General features: G+C 45.0%; 1 protein-coding gene across 3 annotated transcripts in view; it reads right to left on the bottom strand.

The window, feature by feature from the left end:
- TMOD1 (tropomodulin 1) overlaps nt 1–13,402 on the bottom strand; it is an 89,453-nt gene that overhangs the window by 3,528 nt on the left and 72,523 nt on the right. For all 3 annotated transcript variants that reach the window (XM_055578594.1, XM_055578592.1, XM_055578593.1), the window contains exon 9: nt 4,104–4,248. In XM_055578594.1, the coding sequence (XP_055434569.1) occupies nt 4,104–4,248 (145 nt within the window). The remainder of the gene's footprint in view (nt 1–4,103; nt 4,249–13,402) is intronic.

Below are 13,402 nucleotides of genomic sequence, written 5' to 3'. Positions count from 1 at the left end.
GTTTAACCTGAGAGCAGTGGGAACACGAAAAGGGTTCTAAGCAGAGTGGTGCGATATGCTTTGGGATGAGCACTGTGAGATGCCGGCCCTCGAGGAGCTGCAGGGGCGCGAGGACACTGCAGAATGCTGGGTAAGGGTGATGAGGGCTGGACCAGGGCCCAGGGGACATGGATGGTGAGGAGGTGGCTGGCCAGGTTGGGGAAGCACAGACAGAGGTGCCGATTTCTGGCTTGAACTGGGGAGGAAAGTAGTATTCTTTCCCAAGATGATGAAACTGATTTGGGGAGTATGTGTGTGTGCTGTGTCTTGGGTGCCTGTTAGGTCTACCTTGAGAAAACAGTAAAGGAGTGCCTTTCCCAGAAACGAATGTCTTCTGCTTTTAAGCATGTTACTCTCTCCCCACCCCACCCCCCCAAAAAACATATAACTGTCTTAACCTGGAGGCTGCAATTCAGATTTCATTAAGGGACGAGAGCATCAGTGGCAGAGTTACAGGACCCTGAGCAGCAGCCTGGCTGTCAGCTATAAATAGTGTGGAGACAGGAGTCATCTGAGGTACCACCTTGGGAAAGTAGGGATCCCCTACTTTCCCCATCTCATCCCCTTTGAGATGGGGATCCTCAGCTCCTTCCTGATGCCTTGCTCTCTCCCATGGAACACAGCTAAGAGCCCAGGGTGGGAAGGACCAAAGACATGCCAGTCAGGATGGGTCCTGGGCAGGCTGCCTGTCTGCAGAGCCACTGGCTGATCCATGGCCTTGGGGACTACATGTCTCCTAAGGAGCCCACCTGCCTTGCAGGCAAGCAAAGCCTAGGCCCTGCAGACCTGGCCATGGCCAGGAGCCAGCTCAGAGGTTGGTCGGAGAGAGAAGGAAGCTGGAGAGGCCTGTTCCCTTCCATCTAGAGCTTGCCCCCTGCCGCTGGACTGCAGCATCAGATGAGTCACAACCGCCATGGCTGGGCTCTAATGACAAACGGGTTCAGCTGGGAAATGCGGAAGCCTGTCGGCTTCAGCAGAGCATCAGGAGCAGGATGAAAAAAGCATGTTGGAAGGAAAGTCAGAATTTCTTTTAGAGGAGGACACTGATGCACCATCAGAATTGGAAGTGTTTCTTCCACAAAAAGTTAGCAGACAGGCACAATTTGCTTTTAAAGCTAAAAATCCTACTTCACCAACTGGTACTGTTGTGTGCAGTCACTTAGATCATTCTGCTCTAATTCCTTCCGTGGGAAAACCCAAGGGAACCGCCGCACAGGTCTCGGGGGAAACCTGTTTTAATACCCTGTCATTCCCGCCTAGGAAACTGCCACTGTCCCACTACCCACCTGCTTTCCTCACCAAAGTCCTGAGCTCAGCATTAAAGGCTTTTGGCTCACAGCCTCCCATACCTACCCCCTCAGCCCCATTCCCATGAACACCCCATGTGCCTGGTCATCGTCCCTGCCTTTGTCCATGCTGTTCCCTCTGCTTGCAATGCCCTTCCCTCCCTTCTCTGTGGGCTCCTGCTTCTCCTACCAGGTGTAACTTCCTATAACAGTTCCTCCTTCCTTTCAGAACTTCCTGTCTCTCCTATCTGGCATACTGGGTCCTATCACCCTGCCTTTGCCAGCAACCCCACCAGGAACTCCTGTGACCTCCCGCACAACCTCTCTCTTCACAAGGCTGACTCAGGCCCACCCCCACCAGGAGGCATGGCTTAACTGGCCTCTGTCCTCACAAATTATTTGCTTGTTTTGTCTGCATACAGTTTGTAGGCCTTCCTGAATCTAGGGGTCTGACTTTGAGTCTTTTTCTCCCCTAAGGGGTTGTAAAGGTTTTTGAGTCAGGGACTTGGCTTTCTGCTACTGCTTATGTCACCTCGCATAGCCCTGGGCACACAAAAGGTGCTCACAAAGTACTCACAGTAACTAAGGTGTGACAACGTAACTAACAAAGGTGTGACTTGACCAAACCACTGCCTAGAAGTGCAGTCCGTCCCAGGCCTCAGTTCCTCCAGAAGAGAACGGAAGGAGGAGCCTGAAGTCCCGTCCAGCAATGGCACATGAGGCTCCTGCCATGACCTCACCAAGTCCCTGGTGATAGGAACTGGGCCTGCATTTTGGAACACAGACTCTCAGGACAGTGTCCTCAAGGGCCATTTCCTCTAGCCTCCAGCACTCCTGACTCATCTGGAAACTTCTAACCCTAGAAAGAAGTCCTCCAAGCCATCTTGCCACTGGAAGACCAAAGCTCAATTAGCCCTGAGACAGGCACTGAGGGACACATAAGATGTTTAATCTGAGATTAAAAAAAAAAAAAAGTTAGGTTACTGCATATCAGAATAGAACTCAAGGCTTTTTAGTGCTGGTTCTGCAGCCAGATCACAACTGAGCCAACAGAGTCCAGGTTATGGGCCATCCTCAACAATTCAGTGTAGCTATCACTGAGAAGGGGGTGACAGGATGAGATAGTTGAATCAACTCAATGGACATGAGTTTGAGCAAACTCCAGAAGATAGTGAAGGACATGGAAGCCTGGCATGCTGCAGTCCATGGGGTCGCAAAGGGTCAGACACAACTAAGCGATTTAACAACAATAACCTCTGTTACACCGCGATAATTATAATTCTTAGTGGTTTGTGTTTGCTCATGTTTTGTTTCAAATAAAGACACTTCACAAACCAGGACACCTGGTGTGGGTTTTTGTTTGATGGACTTTTCCAGATCTGCAGCTCTAGAAAAAAGTAACAGCTGGGGTAAGAAATGAAAAAATAGCTTAAGAACATGAACCTATACCTTCAACACCCAGTGCACTATAGGTCTTTGACAAATGTTTGTTGAATTGAGCAGCTCTGTGACTATCTATGCACAGGTTCTGTGAGTACCTGCCTCGTGCATACACACCTACACACTCACCCCCATTCTTCTAGGCCTTCCGTGTATTAACCTAGCTTCGGATTCATCACCAGGAAGTGATACACCTGAACTCTGAGACGTGCTTTAGTGTTAAGCTCCTTGCATTTTCTGAGTGTCAGAAACAAAAACTAAACAAAAAGAAACACTTTTAGAGCAGGTTCAAATTTGATGAAAAACTCACTGAACACATCATCCTTTAAAAACACAGTTAGCTCATAATTCAATCTCAGAAAGAAGCTTTCTTCTTTTTAAAAAATTCATTGTTTCCTTCTTAGAATAGTATAACTTGCTTTGTCTTCCTCCTGCCTTTGAGTCTAGGTAACTCACAGTTGAATATAATGATCAATTAAGTTAACAGGCCCACTCCTTTTCTTGTTTTTTTCCCCCCTCCTTATTTTCCTATAGCCTCATCAAACATACTCCTCTTTGGACACTATTAAGTTCTTCAAGCAGGAAGCAGGAAAACACAGGAGAAACAACTACCCACAGAGCTTGAGAACAATTAGCATCTGGAACTAAGTCGGTGATTGGTCTCTCTTTTTGTTCAACTGACTTGTATTTCTATTCACTATTTGCTAAGAAAAATTGTGACATTTTCTTTTTTATTTTTTTAGGAAAAAATACAAACTATACCTGTAACTGAGATTAAATGAATGTAACCTGTTATACTTTACTATGAAGTCAACATTTTCAACCTTTACTATAAAAGCAATATCAAGTCCCCCAGGCTTCAGGTGTGGGTAGTAAGGCTGATTGATGGCTTTAGGATCTGGGGCTTGGGCCAGACTGTATGATTTGGAGAGGATTCTGGGCTCGGACACGACTGAGCAACTGAACTGAACTGGGCTCCAAAAAAGGTATTCAGAAGAAGAAGAGACTCAGTGTTGGCTTTGTGCCTCCTACGTTTCACTCACTAGGCTAACAGGCTGAGGGTGCGCTCTGGGCCCAGTCCTGTGCTGAGCTGAGCTACCTTTGGGGAGGAGGGCCAGCCCTCGTTGTCTGCAGGCAGGGCTCTGGCAGTCTGGGGAAGGTTCCGGGGGGGAAGCAAGATGCAAACACCGAAAACAAGAGTATGGGATTAGGATGAAAACCGAGAGTCAGACCCAGGAAGAGCCTTGGGCAAAGCAGCAGTGGAGTTTTCCCTGCCATATCTCCTCCGACAGGTACGAAGAATGACAGGCGGCGGCTAGGGGGCTTAGGTCCACTCACCAAGGTCGTTGTTGTTCATCATGGCGTTGGACGCTCGCAGCCGGGGTCCCTGCTGGGTGAAGTGGTAGCCGAATTTGAGGAGCGTAGCGTTTTTTTCCAACATGCTCACAATCTCCATTTCCACTTTGTTGCCCAGAGGCTGGCTCTTTGATTTAAAAAAGAAAGAAAAAACAAACAGTCACTTCTTGCTCACTCGTGCGGCACCTAAATCTTCTCTACTCGCAGAAACCCCGAGCGCTGGGCTGGGATTTTAGTACTTCCCTGCCCCCGCCCACTCCAAGAGCAGGGCAACCGGAAGCCGGAAGTGTGGAGAAGTTGAAAGGTCAGGCAGCCAGGAGTCAGTGAGCTGGGATTCAAACCTAGGGTTGCTGAACGCAAAGAAGAGATCTTTCCGCTGCCCCACAGCAGCCTTCTTGGACTATCTGAGCAGGAAGGACCTTCATATTGTTTAGTCTCAAGGAGATTTAAAAATCCTACAACTCAGGCTATCCCTCATACTAATTAAATCACTGGCTGCGGTACTCGGGTGTCCATGGTTTTTAAAACTCCCCAGGTGATTTCAGTACTTTGGCCACCTCATGTGAAGAGTTGACTCATTGGAAAAGACTCTGATGCTGGGAGGGATTGGGGGCAGGAGGAGAAGGGGACAACAGAGGATGAGATGGCTGGATGGCATCACCGACTTGATGGCCGTGAGTCTGAGTGAACTCCGGGAGTTGGTGATGGACAGGGAGGCCTGGGTGCTGTGATTCATGGGGTCGCAAAGAGTTGGACATGACTGAGCGACTGAACTGAACTGAAGTCCATTCTAAAGGAGATCAGCCCTAGGTGTTCTTTGGAAGGAATGACGCTAAAGCTGAAACTCCAATACTTGGGCCACCTGATGTAAAGAGTTGACTCATTGGAAAAGACTCTGATGCTGGGAGGGATTGGGGGCAAGAGGAGAAGGGGACGACGGAGGATGAGATGGCTGGATGGCATCACTGACTCAATGGACGTGAGTCTGAGTGAACTCCGGGAGTTGGTAATGGACAGGGAGGCCTGGCGTGCTGCGATTCATGGGGTCGCAAAGAGTCGGACATGACTGAGCAACTGAACTGAACTGAACTGAGGTGATTTCAAGGCAAGGTCAGGTTGGCTAACTAGTCTTTTAGACTAGAGATTTGTAAATCTCTTCAATTTACAAATGAAGAAACAGGCCCAGGGAGGGAAGAGGATTTGTCTAAGGTCACACAGAAAGCTGGGACAGCCAGAGTTAGCTTCCTAAAGCCTCACTCTGATTATGCTAGTTCTCTACCCCCAGATCCATAGTGATCATCTGACAAAGATGAAAAGGAAAGGAAAACATGACAATCACAGTGTTGGGAAGGATATGATGTGGATATTCATCCTTCTTGTTTATAATAGTGGGAATAAAAGGGAAACAAACATTCATCAAGAGGCAGTTTCTCAAATAAAAGATGGTTAAGCTTTACAGTAGAACATGGGCAGCTGTACAATAACAATGTGACTCTTTGGGCCCAAGCCTGGAAAGATTCTGTGACACAATATTGAATAGACGAAGCCTAGTGACATGGCAACCCACTCCAGTATTCTTGCCTGGAGAATCCCAGGGATGGGGGAGCCTGGTGGGCTGCCTTCTATGGGGTTGCACAGAGTTGGGCACGACTGAAGGGACTTAGCAGCAGCAGCAGCAGCAGTGACAAGATGGGTTGTACTTATTACGTAAAGTTAACTGTATTTCCTACACACATACATATGCAAACGTATGGTGATGAGCTTGGGAAGTTTTTGTTTTCTTTTTGTATTGAGTTTTCTGTTACCATGTATAATAAGATACTAAAGAGTAAACATAATCTTAAAAAAGGTTTAAAAAGACACAGAAGGAAAGCTAACAGTATTTAATGATTAAAGACATTCCCCCTCATAACAAGAACAAACCAAAAAATGTCTACTTTCACCAACATTGTCTGAAGGACAATTAAGTAGGAAAAAGAAAGAAAAGTCACCATATAGAGAAGGAAAAAGCAAAACTACTTCTATTTGCAGGTGACACAGTACTGTATCCAGAAAACCCTAAGGAATCCACAAAAAGCAATTATTAGAGCTGATCACCACATTCAGCAAGCTTGCAGGGTGTTTAAGATCAGTATTCAAAACCCATCTGTGTTTCTACACACCAGCAATGAACCACCACCTCAAAGTGAAATTAAGGCAATAATTTCATTTACAATAACATTAAAACACTTAGGAATAAATTCAATAAAGAAACAAAGACTTGCATGCTAAAAACTATAAAACAGCATTGTACATTAAGGAGGACCTGAATAAATGTAAAAACATCCTATATTCATGGATCAGAAGACTTAATACTGCTAAGAGGGCAATACTCCCAAATTGATCTAGAGAAGCAGCAAACACAGAAGCACCACCAATGACTCCCCACGGCTGATAACCCCTGCCATTTATTGAAAGTTTACTATGATCCCAATGCCCTGTGCCCAACCTGTAGGGTCTCAGTTCATTCAATAACCATACAGGATAAGCCCTGCCTTCTCTGCAGCCTGGCACTCAGGCCCTGCACAGTTCTGTCCTAGCCTTCCTTTCCTCTCTCAATCTTTCCTCAGGCTGGTTACCCCAGGGATGGAGAGTCTGGTACCCGATGCCTGATGCAGGCAGAGGTCCATTCTAAAGGTTCATGTGTCCTCTTGCCTCCATGTGGAATGCTCCTACCCTCCCTCACCCTCCTGTTGATGTGCCATAGTGCTTTAATTTGTTGTTGTTCAGTCGCTCATTTGTGTCCGACCATAGACTGCAGCACACCAGGCTTCCCTGTCCTTCACCATCTCCAAGAGTTTGCTCAAACTCATTTCCATTGAGTTGGTGATGCCATACAACTATCTCATCCTCTGTCATCCCCTTCTCCTTCTGCCTTCTTCTTTCCCAGCATCAATGTTTCAATAGCTACAGAAAATGCCCCCTCCCTGACGAGGCCTTCCTGATCTTTACCTCTGGAAACCATCTTTCCCTACTTGACACTCAAGCATTGTTATGTGCCTCTCTACTCCCAGCCCAGTCAATCTGCATTATTGGGTCACCCGCCTCTGTAACTGTCTCTCCCACTAGACCTGTGTTGTTCAGTAGAGCAATCACCAGCTGCATGGGGTTCTTTAAATCTTTTTTTAATGATATAACATTAGTTTCAGACATATAATATAATGATTTGATATTTATATACACTGTGAAGTGATGACCGCACTAAGTCTAGTTAACATCCATCCCCATACATAGTTACATCCATAGTTTCTTATTATGAGAACTTTTAAGACTTAGTCTTGGGAGTTCCCTGGTGGCCCAGTGATTAGGATTCCGGATTTTCACTGCTGTGGCCCAGGTTCAGTCCGTGATCAGGGAACTGAGATCCCACAAGCCACACAACCAAAAAAAACAAAACAAAACAAAATATATATATATATACTCTCTTAGAAACTTTAAAATATGCAATATAGTATTATTAACTATAATCATCATGCTGTACATTACACCTCCATGTGTTACTTTTTTCTTTTTTTTTAAATTAATTTATTTATTTTACTTTACAATATTGTATTGGTTTTGCCATACATTGACTTGAATCCGCCATGGGTGTACATGTGTTCCCCATCCTGAACCCCCCGCCCACCTTATTAATGGAAGTTTGTACCTTTTGACATCTTTCACCCATTTCACCCACCCCTTACCCGCTGCCTCTAGCAACCACCAATCTGTTCTCTGTTATCTTTTTTTTCTTAGATTCCACAGATGAGAGGATGTGGTATCTATATTTCTCTGAATTCACTTCACACAATATCCTCTAGGTCCATCCACACTGTCACTAATGGCAAAAATTCATTCTTTTTATGACTAAATATCCCATTGGACATACCACATTTACTTTATCTATTCACCCAGCAACGAACACCTTGGTTGTTTCCATGTTTTGGCTATTGTAAATACTGGTGTAATGAATAGGGATACATATCTTTTCAAATTAGTGTTTTCATTTTCTTTGGATAAACACCCAGAAGTGAAATTGCTGGATCGTATGATAGTTCTACTTTTAATTTTTTGAGGAACAGCCATACTATTTTCCATAGTGGCTGCACCAGCTGTAATTCCCATCAATGGTGCCCAGTGGTTTCCTTTCTCCATATGCTTGCCAACACTTGTTAATTCTTATCTTTTTGATAATAGCCATTCTAACAGGTGTGAGGTGATAGCTCATTGTGGTTTGATTTGTATTTCCCTGATGATTAGTGATTTTGTGCAACTTTTTATGTACCTGTTGGTCATCTGTATGTCTTCTATGGGAAACTATCTATTCAGATTCTCTGCCCATTTTTGATTGATATTTTTAAAAAATTTAAATAAATAAAATTTATATGGAATCTAAAAAAAATACAAATGAATATATATAGTAAAATAGAAACAGGCTCACAGATATAGAAAACAAACTAGTGGTTACCAGAAGGGATAGAGAAGTGGGGAGTGGCAGTATACAGATAGGGGATTAAGAGCTACAAACCACCACATATAAAATAGATAAGCAACAGGGACATCTTGTAGAGCATAGGGAATTATAGACATTATCTTGTAATAACTTATAATGGAGTATAATCTGTAAAAATACTGACTCACAGTACATCTGAAACTATACTATTGTAAAGCAACTATACTTCAATTAAAAGTTAAATAAAATTTAAAATTCAGTTCCTCAGTTGCATTCAAGTGTGCAAGAGCCAGTGGCTAGAGGTTTCCATATTGGTGCAGATACAGAACACTTCCATCAACACAAAATTCTGTTGGATGGTTGCTAACCTAGACCGTGAGCCCTTAGGGAGCACATAATACCCTATCTCTAGGGCAAGGTCAAGGCATTGAACTGAATGGAAAAAATAGGAATATGATCAGTGCATAGCAACTTGGGGAGGCTGAGAAGATACATCAGCCCAATATCCAAAAGGACAAGTGTGGAACTGCAGTTGAGACTCTTGATAAAGAACTCCTCCCAGGTATCCTGAGTTCACTGGAGCTTGTGTGGGTTCAGACAGAGCCGGAACTGCTGACTAGGGCAGGCAGAGGGAGGATGGTACGATTCTACCAGCCCATCTGGCAAGGCTTCTGATAGTGCTGGGAAGAGCTCAGGCCTGTCCTCAAAGGACCCAGCACAATCCTGGGCTCTGGCCGGCTTGGTCTGGCAGATGATACAGACTGCGACCCCAGTAAGGAACTGGCTTGTCTCCCGCCCACCCCACTAAGCAGGAAGCCTGGTCTCTCCTTGCTGTCACTTGTCAGGCAAGCTCTGCTAGAAAGCAAGATGGACTAGTCTTAAAAGCACCAGTGTCCCGAGTGGAGGGACTGCCAATGACTGCAGGGGCCGCTTCGGCAAAGCTGACACATCGTGCCGCCTGGTCTAGAGCACAAAGCACTCAGATGCAAACTGCCCCATTTGACTGCCCTCCTTCCCTGGGAGGTCGGCAACCCTGGACTTGGGGATGAGTAAACTGAGCCCGTGTGTATATGGAAGCCAGGCTGTGCTTCCTCTGCTTAAATGAGAGCCAAGGCTAGAGCTGAAGCTGGAGCTGGAAGGACTTCAGAGGATGCTCCAGCACCACCTTCTCCGACAGCCCTGGAATACATGCAGACATGTCAGGTGTGTGCCAGAGGGAACATTAGATAATCACAGTCTGTCTGCCTGGAGTGTTAATCTCTGACCCAAACTACATTTTTACATTAAAATAGAAAATGTGCATACATCTTAAGAAGCTTCCTACTTACTACCTTCTCAAGCCCTTCCTTTCTCCAGGGACTCTGAGACTAGAAGAACGTCAATCACTTCATAGATGAGAGAGGGGGCCTTGCGGACAGAGTCAGGACTAGAACTCTGGTCTCTTCTTATCTAGTGATCATCGTGTCCTAGGCATGGCATAAGCACTTTACATAAGCTAAGTCAATTTCTCTTCCCTATAAACCAATGGAATATGTAGTATTCTTATAACTTTCATCTTATAAACAAGAGACATGATAAGCAGAGATATTAAGAAATTTCCCTCTGATCACAGAGCTAGTCAGTTGCAGAAAGGATTTGCACAGTTTACTCCAGAGCCTGTGCTAGTTCCCACTTCAGCCGAGTGCCTCTGAAAGAGCTCAGAAGGGAGACTTGGCTCAGCATGCAGATTGCTATCTAACCATCAACAGTGGCTGGCGAGGTAGTGGACTGCTCGTCCCTGGAGGTGTGTGAAGAGATGGCAGACTGCATCCCGTAAGGGTCTCCTAGATGTTGCTGGGGGAGGCTTAGGCTCCGTGACCTTTAAGGCCTCCAGAGCCTGCATTGAGTCTATCACTAGCTTGCTTGGGATGGCATAACAAATTAAGAGGTGACCTTGACAGTGTGTATAAGACACTTAGGAGCCTCTTGTGGGGAGACTGAAGTGGAGCAGCAGACTCTGGCAGTAGGGCCAGGGAGAGGATGTCGGGAAGAACTCTTGCCCCACTTCAGACATGCTTGAAAACTAAATCACTTGTGAGTAAATATTATCTCATTATTAACAATTCTAATAATGATACTAAAGCAGATGGAGTAAATTAAAAGTCTCCCTTCACATCATTTATCATCCTACCCACTTTCCACAGAAGAAACCACCATGGCCAACAGGATGTGTTCCTATGGATTTTTTTTCCTATGTAATATGTAACAAAAATAGACAGATTTTTCTTATTTTTCATTTTTTCCCTTAATGGATTCATACTGTACTTATTGTTCTGTAACTTATCTTTTTCATTTAATGTTTTCTGGAATCTTTCCAGGTCAGCACATGGAGAACTACCTCATTCCTTCTAACTGCTTCATGAGATGCCCTAGTAGAGACAGATAATTTCATTTGCTTCCAGTTTTCCCTGTCATACACAATGCAGGAGTGGGCTTTGCTGGAGAGGGAGGAGTATTCTTCAGGCTGGATGTGGAGATATAGCATTGGTGGGTTAAAACGACAGGCATATTTTGAATTAAATGTGTGACTGCCCTGCCCAAAGGACACAAACACTGATGTGCCCTTCAGGAGTGTAAGACACCTCTTGCTCCCTCAGCCTTTACTCTGACTGTGTATTATCAATCTGAGGAGACGATGATCAGACTCACTACTTAATGAAACCATCCAACAACTCAGGTGCAACTGAGCTGTGACCTGGAGCTGGACAGAGGTGCCATGGACACCGAGAAGCTCACTTGATACATTTCATGGGGCCAGTTTTGGCCTTTTCTTTAATCCAGAAAATATGGACAATTGAGAACACTTGAAAAAACAACAGAAAGGAGCCTTGGGAATTATCTAATCCAACTTCAGAGTCCCAAATCCTGGCTGATATTAACATTCCCTCCTTTCTTACAGCTGCCAGATTGTTCTGTTCCACTTACACACCCCCCTGAAGATGGGAGTACACCACTTTTTGAGTTGCCTGCTCCATCCTTGGGTTGCTCTGCTGGTTAGAAAGGCCTTTCTGGTCAAACTGCAGCAATGAAAAAGGACAGAAATGATTCTCACTCTGCCAATTAAAACATGCCTGCAGGACTGCCCTGGTGGTCCAGTGGTTAACAATTAGCCTGCCAATGCAGGGGACATGGGTTTGATCCCTGGTCTGGGAAGATCCCACATGCTGCAGAGCAACAAAGCCCAATGCACTGCAACTACTGGGCCAGGGCCCTCTAAAGCCCATGCTCCACAATAAGAGAAGACACTGCGATGAGAAGCCCACACACCACAGTAAAGAGTAGCCTGAGTGCAGCAACAAAGACTCAATGCACCCCAAAAAAATAAAAAAGCCTGCAATTCTTTGGCACTCCTCCCTTCAAAAGGTAGAGCCTAATTCCTCTCCCCTTGAGGGTGGCTTTGCTTAGTGACTCATTTCTAACAGACAGAACATGGCAGAAGTGACTGTGTAACTTCCAAGGTTGGCTCATAAAAGGCATTTTTGGCTTGGCTCCCTTCTTTCTCTGCCTTGGATCACTAGCTCAGGGAGAAGTTAGCTGCCATACCATGAGGACACTCAAGCAGCCCTATGGAGAGGTCCACATGGCAAGTAGCTGAGACTTCCTGCCAACAGCCATGGAAGAAGCCACTTGGAAGCAGTTCCTCCAGCATTGGTCAACCCTTCAGAGTTGGTCAAGCCTTGACTGTAATCTCATTAGAGATTGGGCTAGATCTATGCAGTCAAATTGCTTCTGGATTCCTGACTCAGAAACTGTGAACTAAATGCATGTTCATGTTGTTTTAAGTGGCTGAGTTTTTTGGGGGAAGGGAGCATACTTTGTTACACAGCTGGAGATAACTGATAGACTCACAGACAGTGTTGACCAAAAAAAGCCAAACACAGAAAGATTCCATTTATATAAAGTTTAAGAACAGGCAAAACTCATCCCTGATGGCAGGAACTACAATATTCATGCATTTGCAGGGTGCTGATTGGCAAAGGGGCCTGAGGGAGCCTGCTGGGGTGCTGAAGTGTTCTGCATCTTGAACTTGGTGGTGATCACACAGCTACACATAAATTCGTAAATCCACTGAGTTGTCTACTCAAGATGCATTTGCTTCACTATGTATAAGTTAACTTCAATAAAAAATAAACTCAAGTAGGAAAGGAAGAGAGGAAATAAGAGAGGAAAAGAAAGTGGTTAAAAGTTGTTCCTTGCATAAGCTAGAATCTCTCGGATGTCGGTCCTCCCCATCCCACCCTTCCACCACTGACTGGGCCTAATTAACAATAGAAACATCTCCCCCCTTGACTGAGAAAAGACTATATATCAGATATATGAGGCATAGCCCTATTAGGCGAGTATGAGTATTATTCCCATTTTACACATAAAGAAACTGAGGCACGGATACAATAAGTGACTTCCCCCCATTACACAGAAAGAACATGACACAGCTGGGGCATAGCCAGGACTCGATCCCTTGTTTGACTTCAAATGTCAGAGATTTGAAGCCAGGGAGCCCCTGGGTCAGTCTGTCTCCTGCCTAGCTTTTCCAAACACAGCCTGCAGTGGGGACCTGACATGGTGTGAGATGGTCACTGTCACAAATCTTTGTTCTGGTTTATTCTGATCTACATAGGAAAAGGATTTTCTCTATTATTTCCACTGACTTCATTTCATCTTTCCCTTAGAGTGAGGTCAGTAAAAGAACATAATTGACATTTAGAGGAAGGGACAGTGACACATGCCTGTCCTCTTAAGGAGGCTGAATACTTCCAGACTGAATTACTTC

The sequence above is a fragment of the Bubalus kerabau genome, chromosome 4, assembly GCF_029407905.1.
Source record: "Bubalus kerabau isolate K-KA32 ecotype Philippines breed swamp buffalo chromosome 4, PCC_UOA_SB_1v2, whole genome shotgun sequence".
NCBI lineage: Eukaryota > Metazoa > Chordata > Mammalia > Artiodactyla > Bovidae > Bubalus > Bubalus kerabau.
This window is presented reverse-complemented; position numbering and strand designations above follow the sequence as displayed.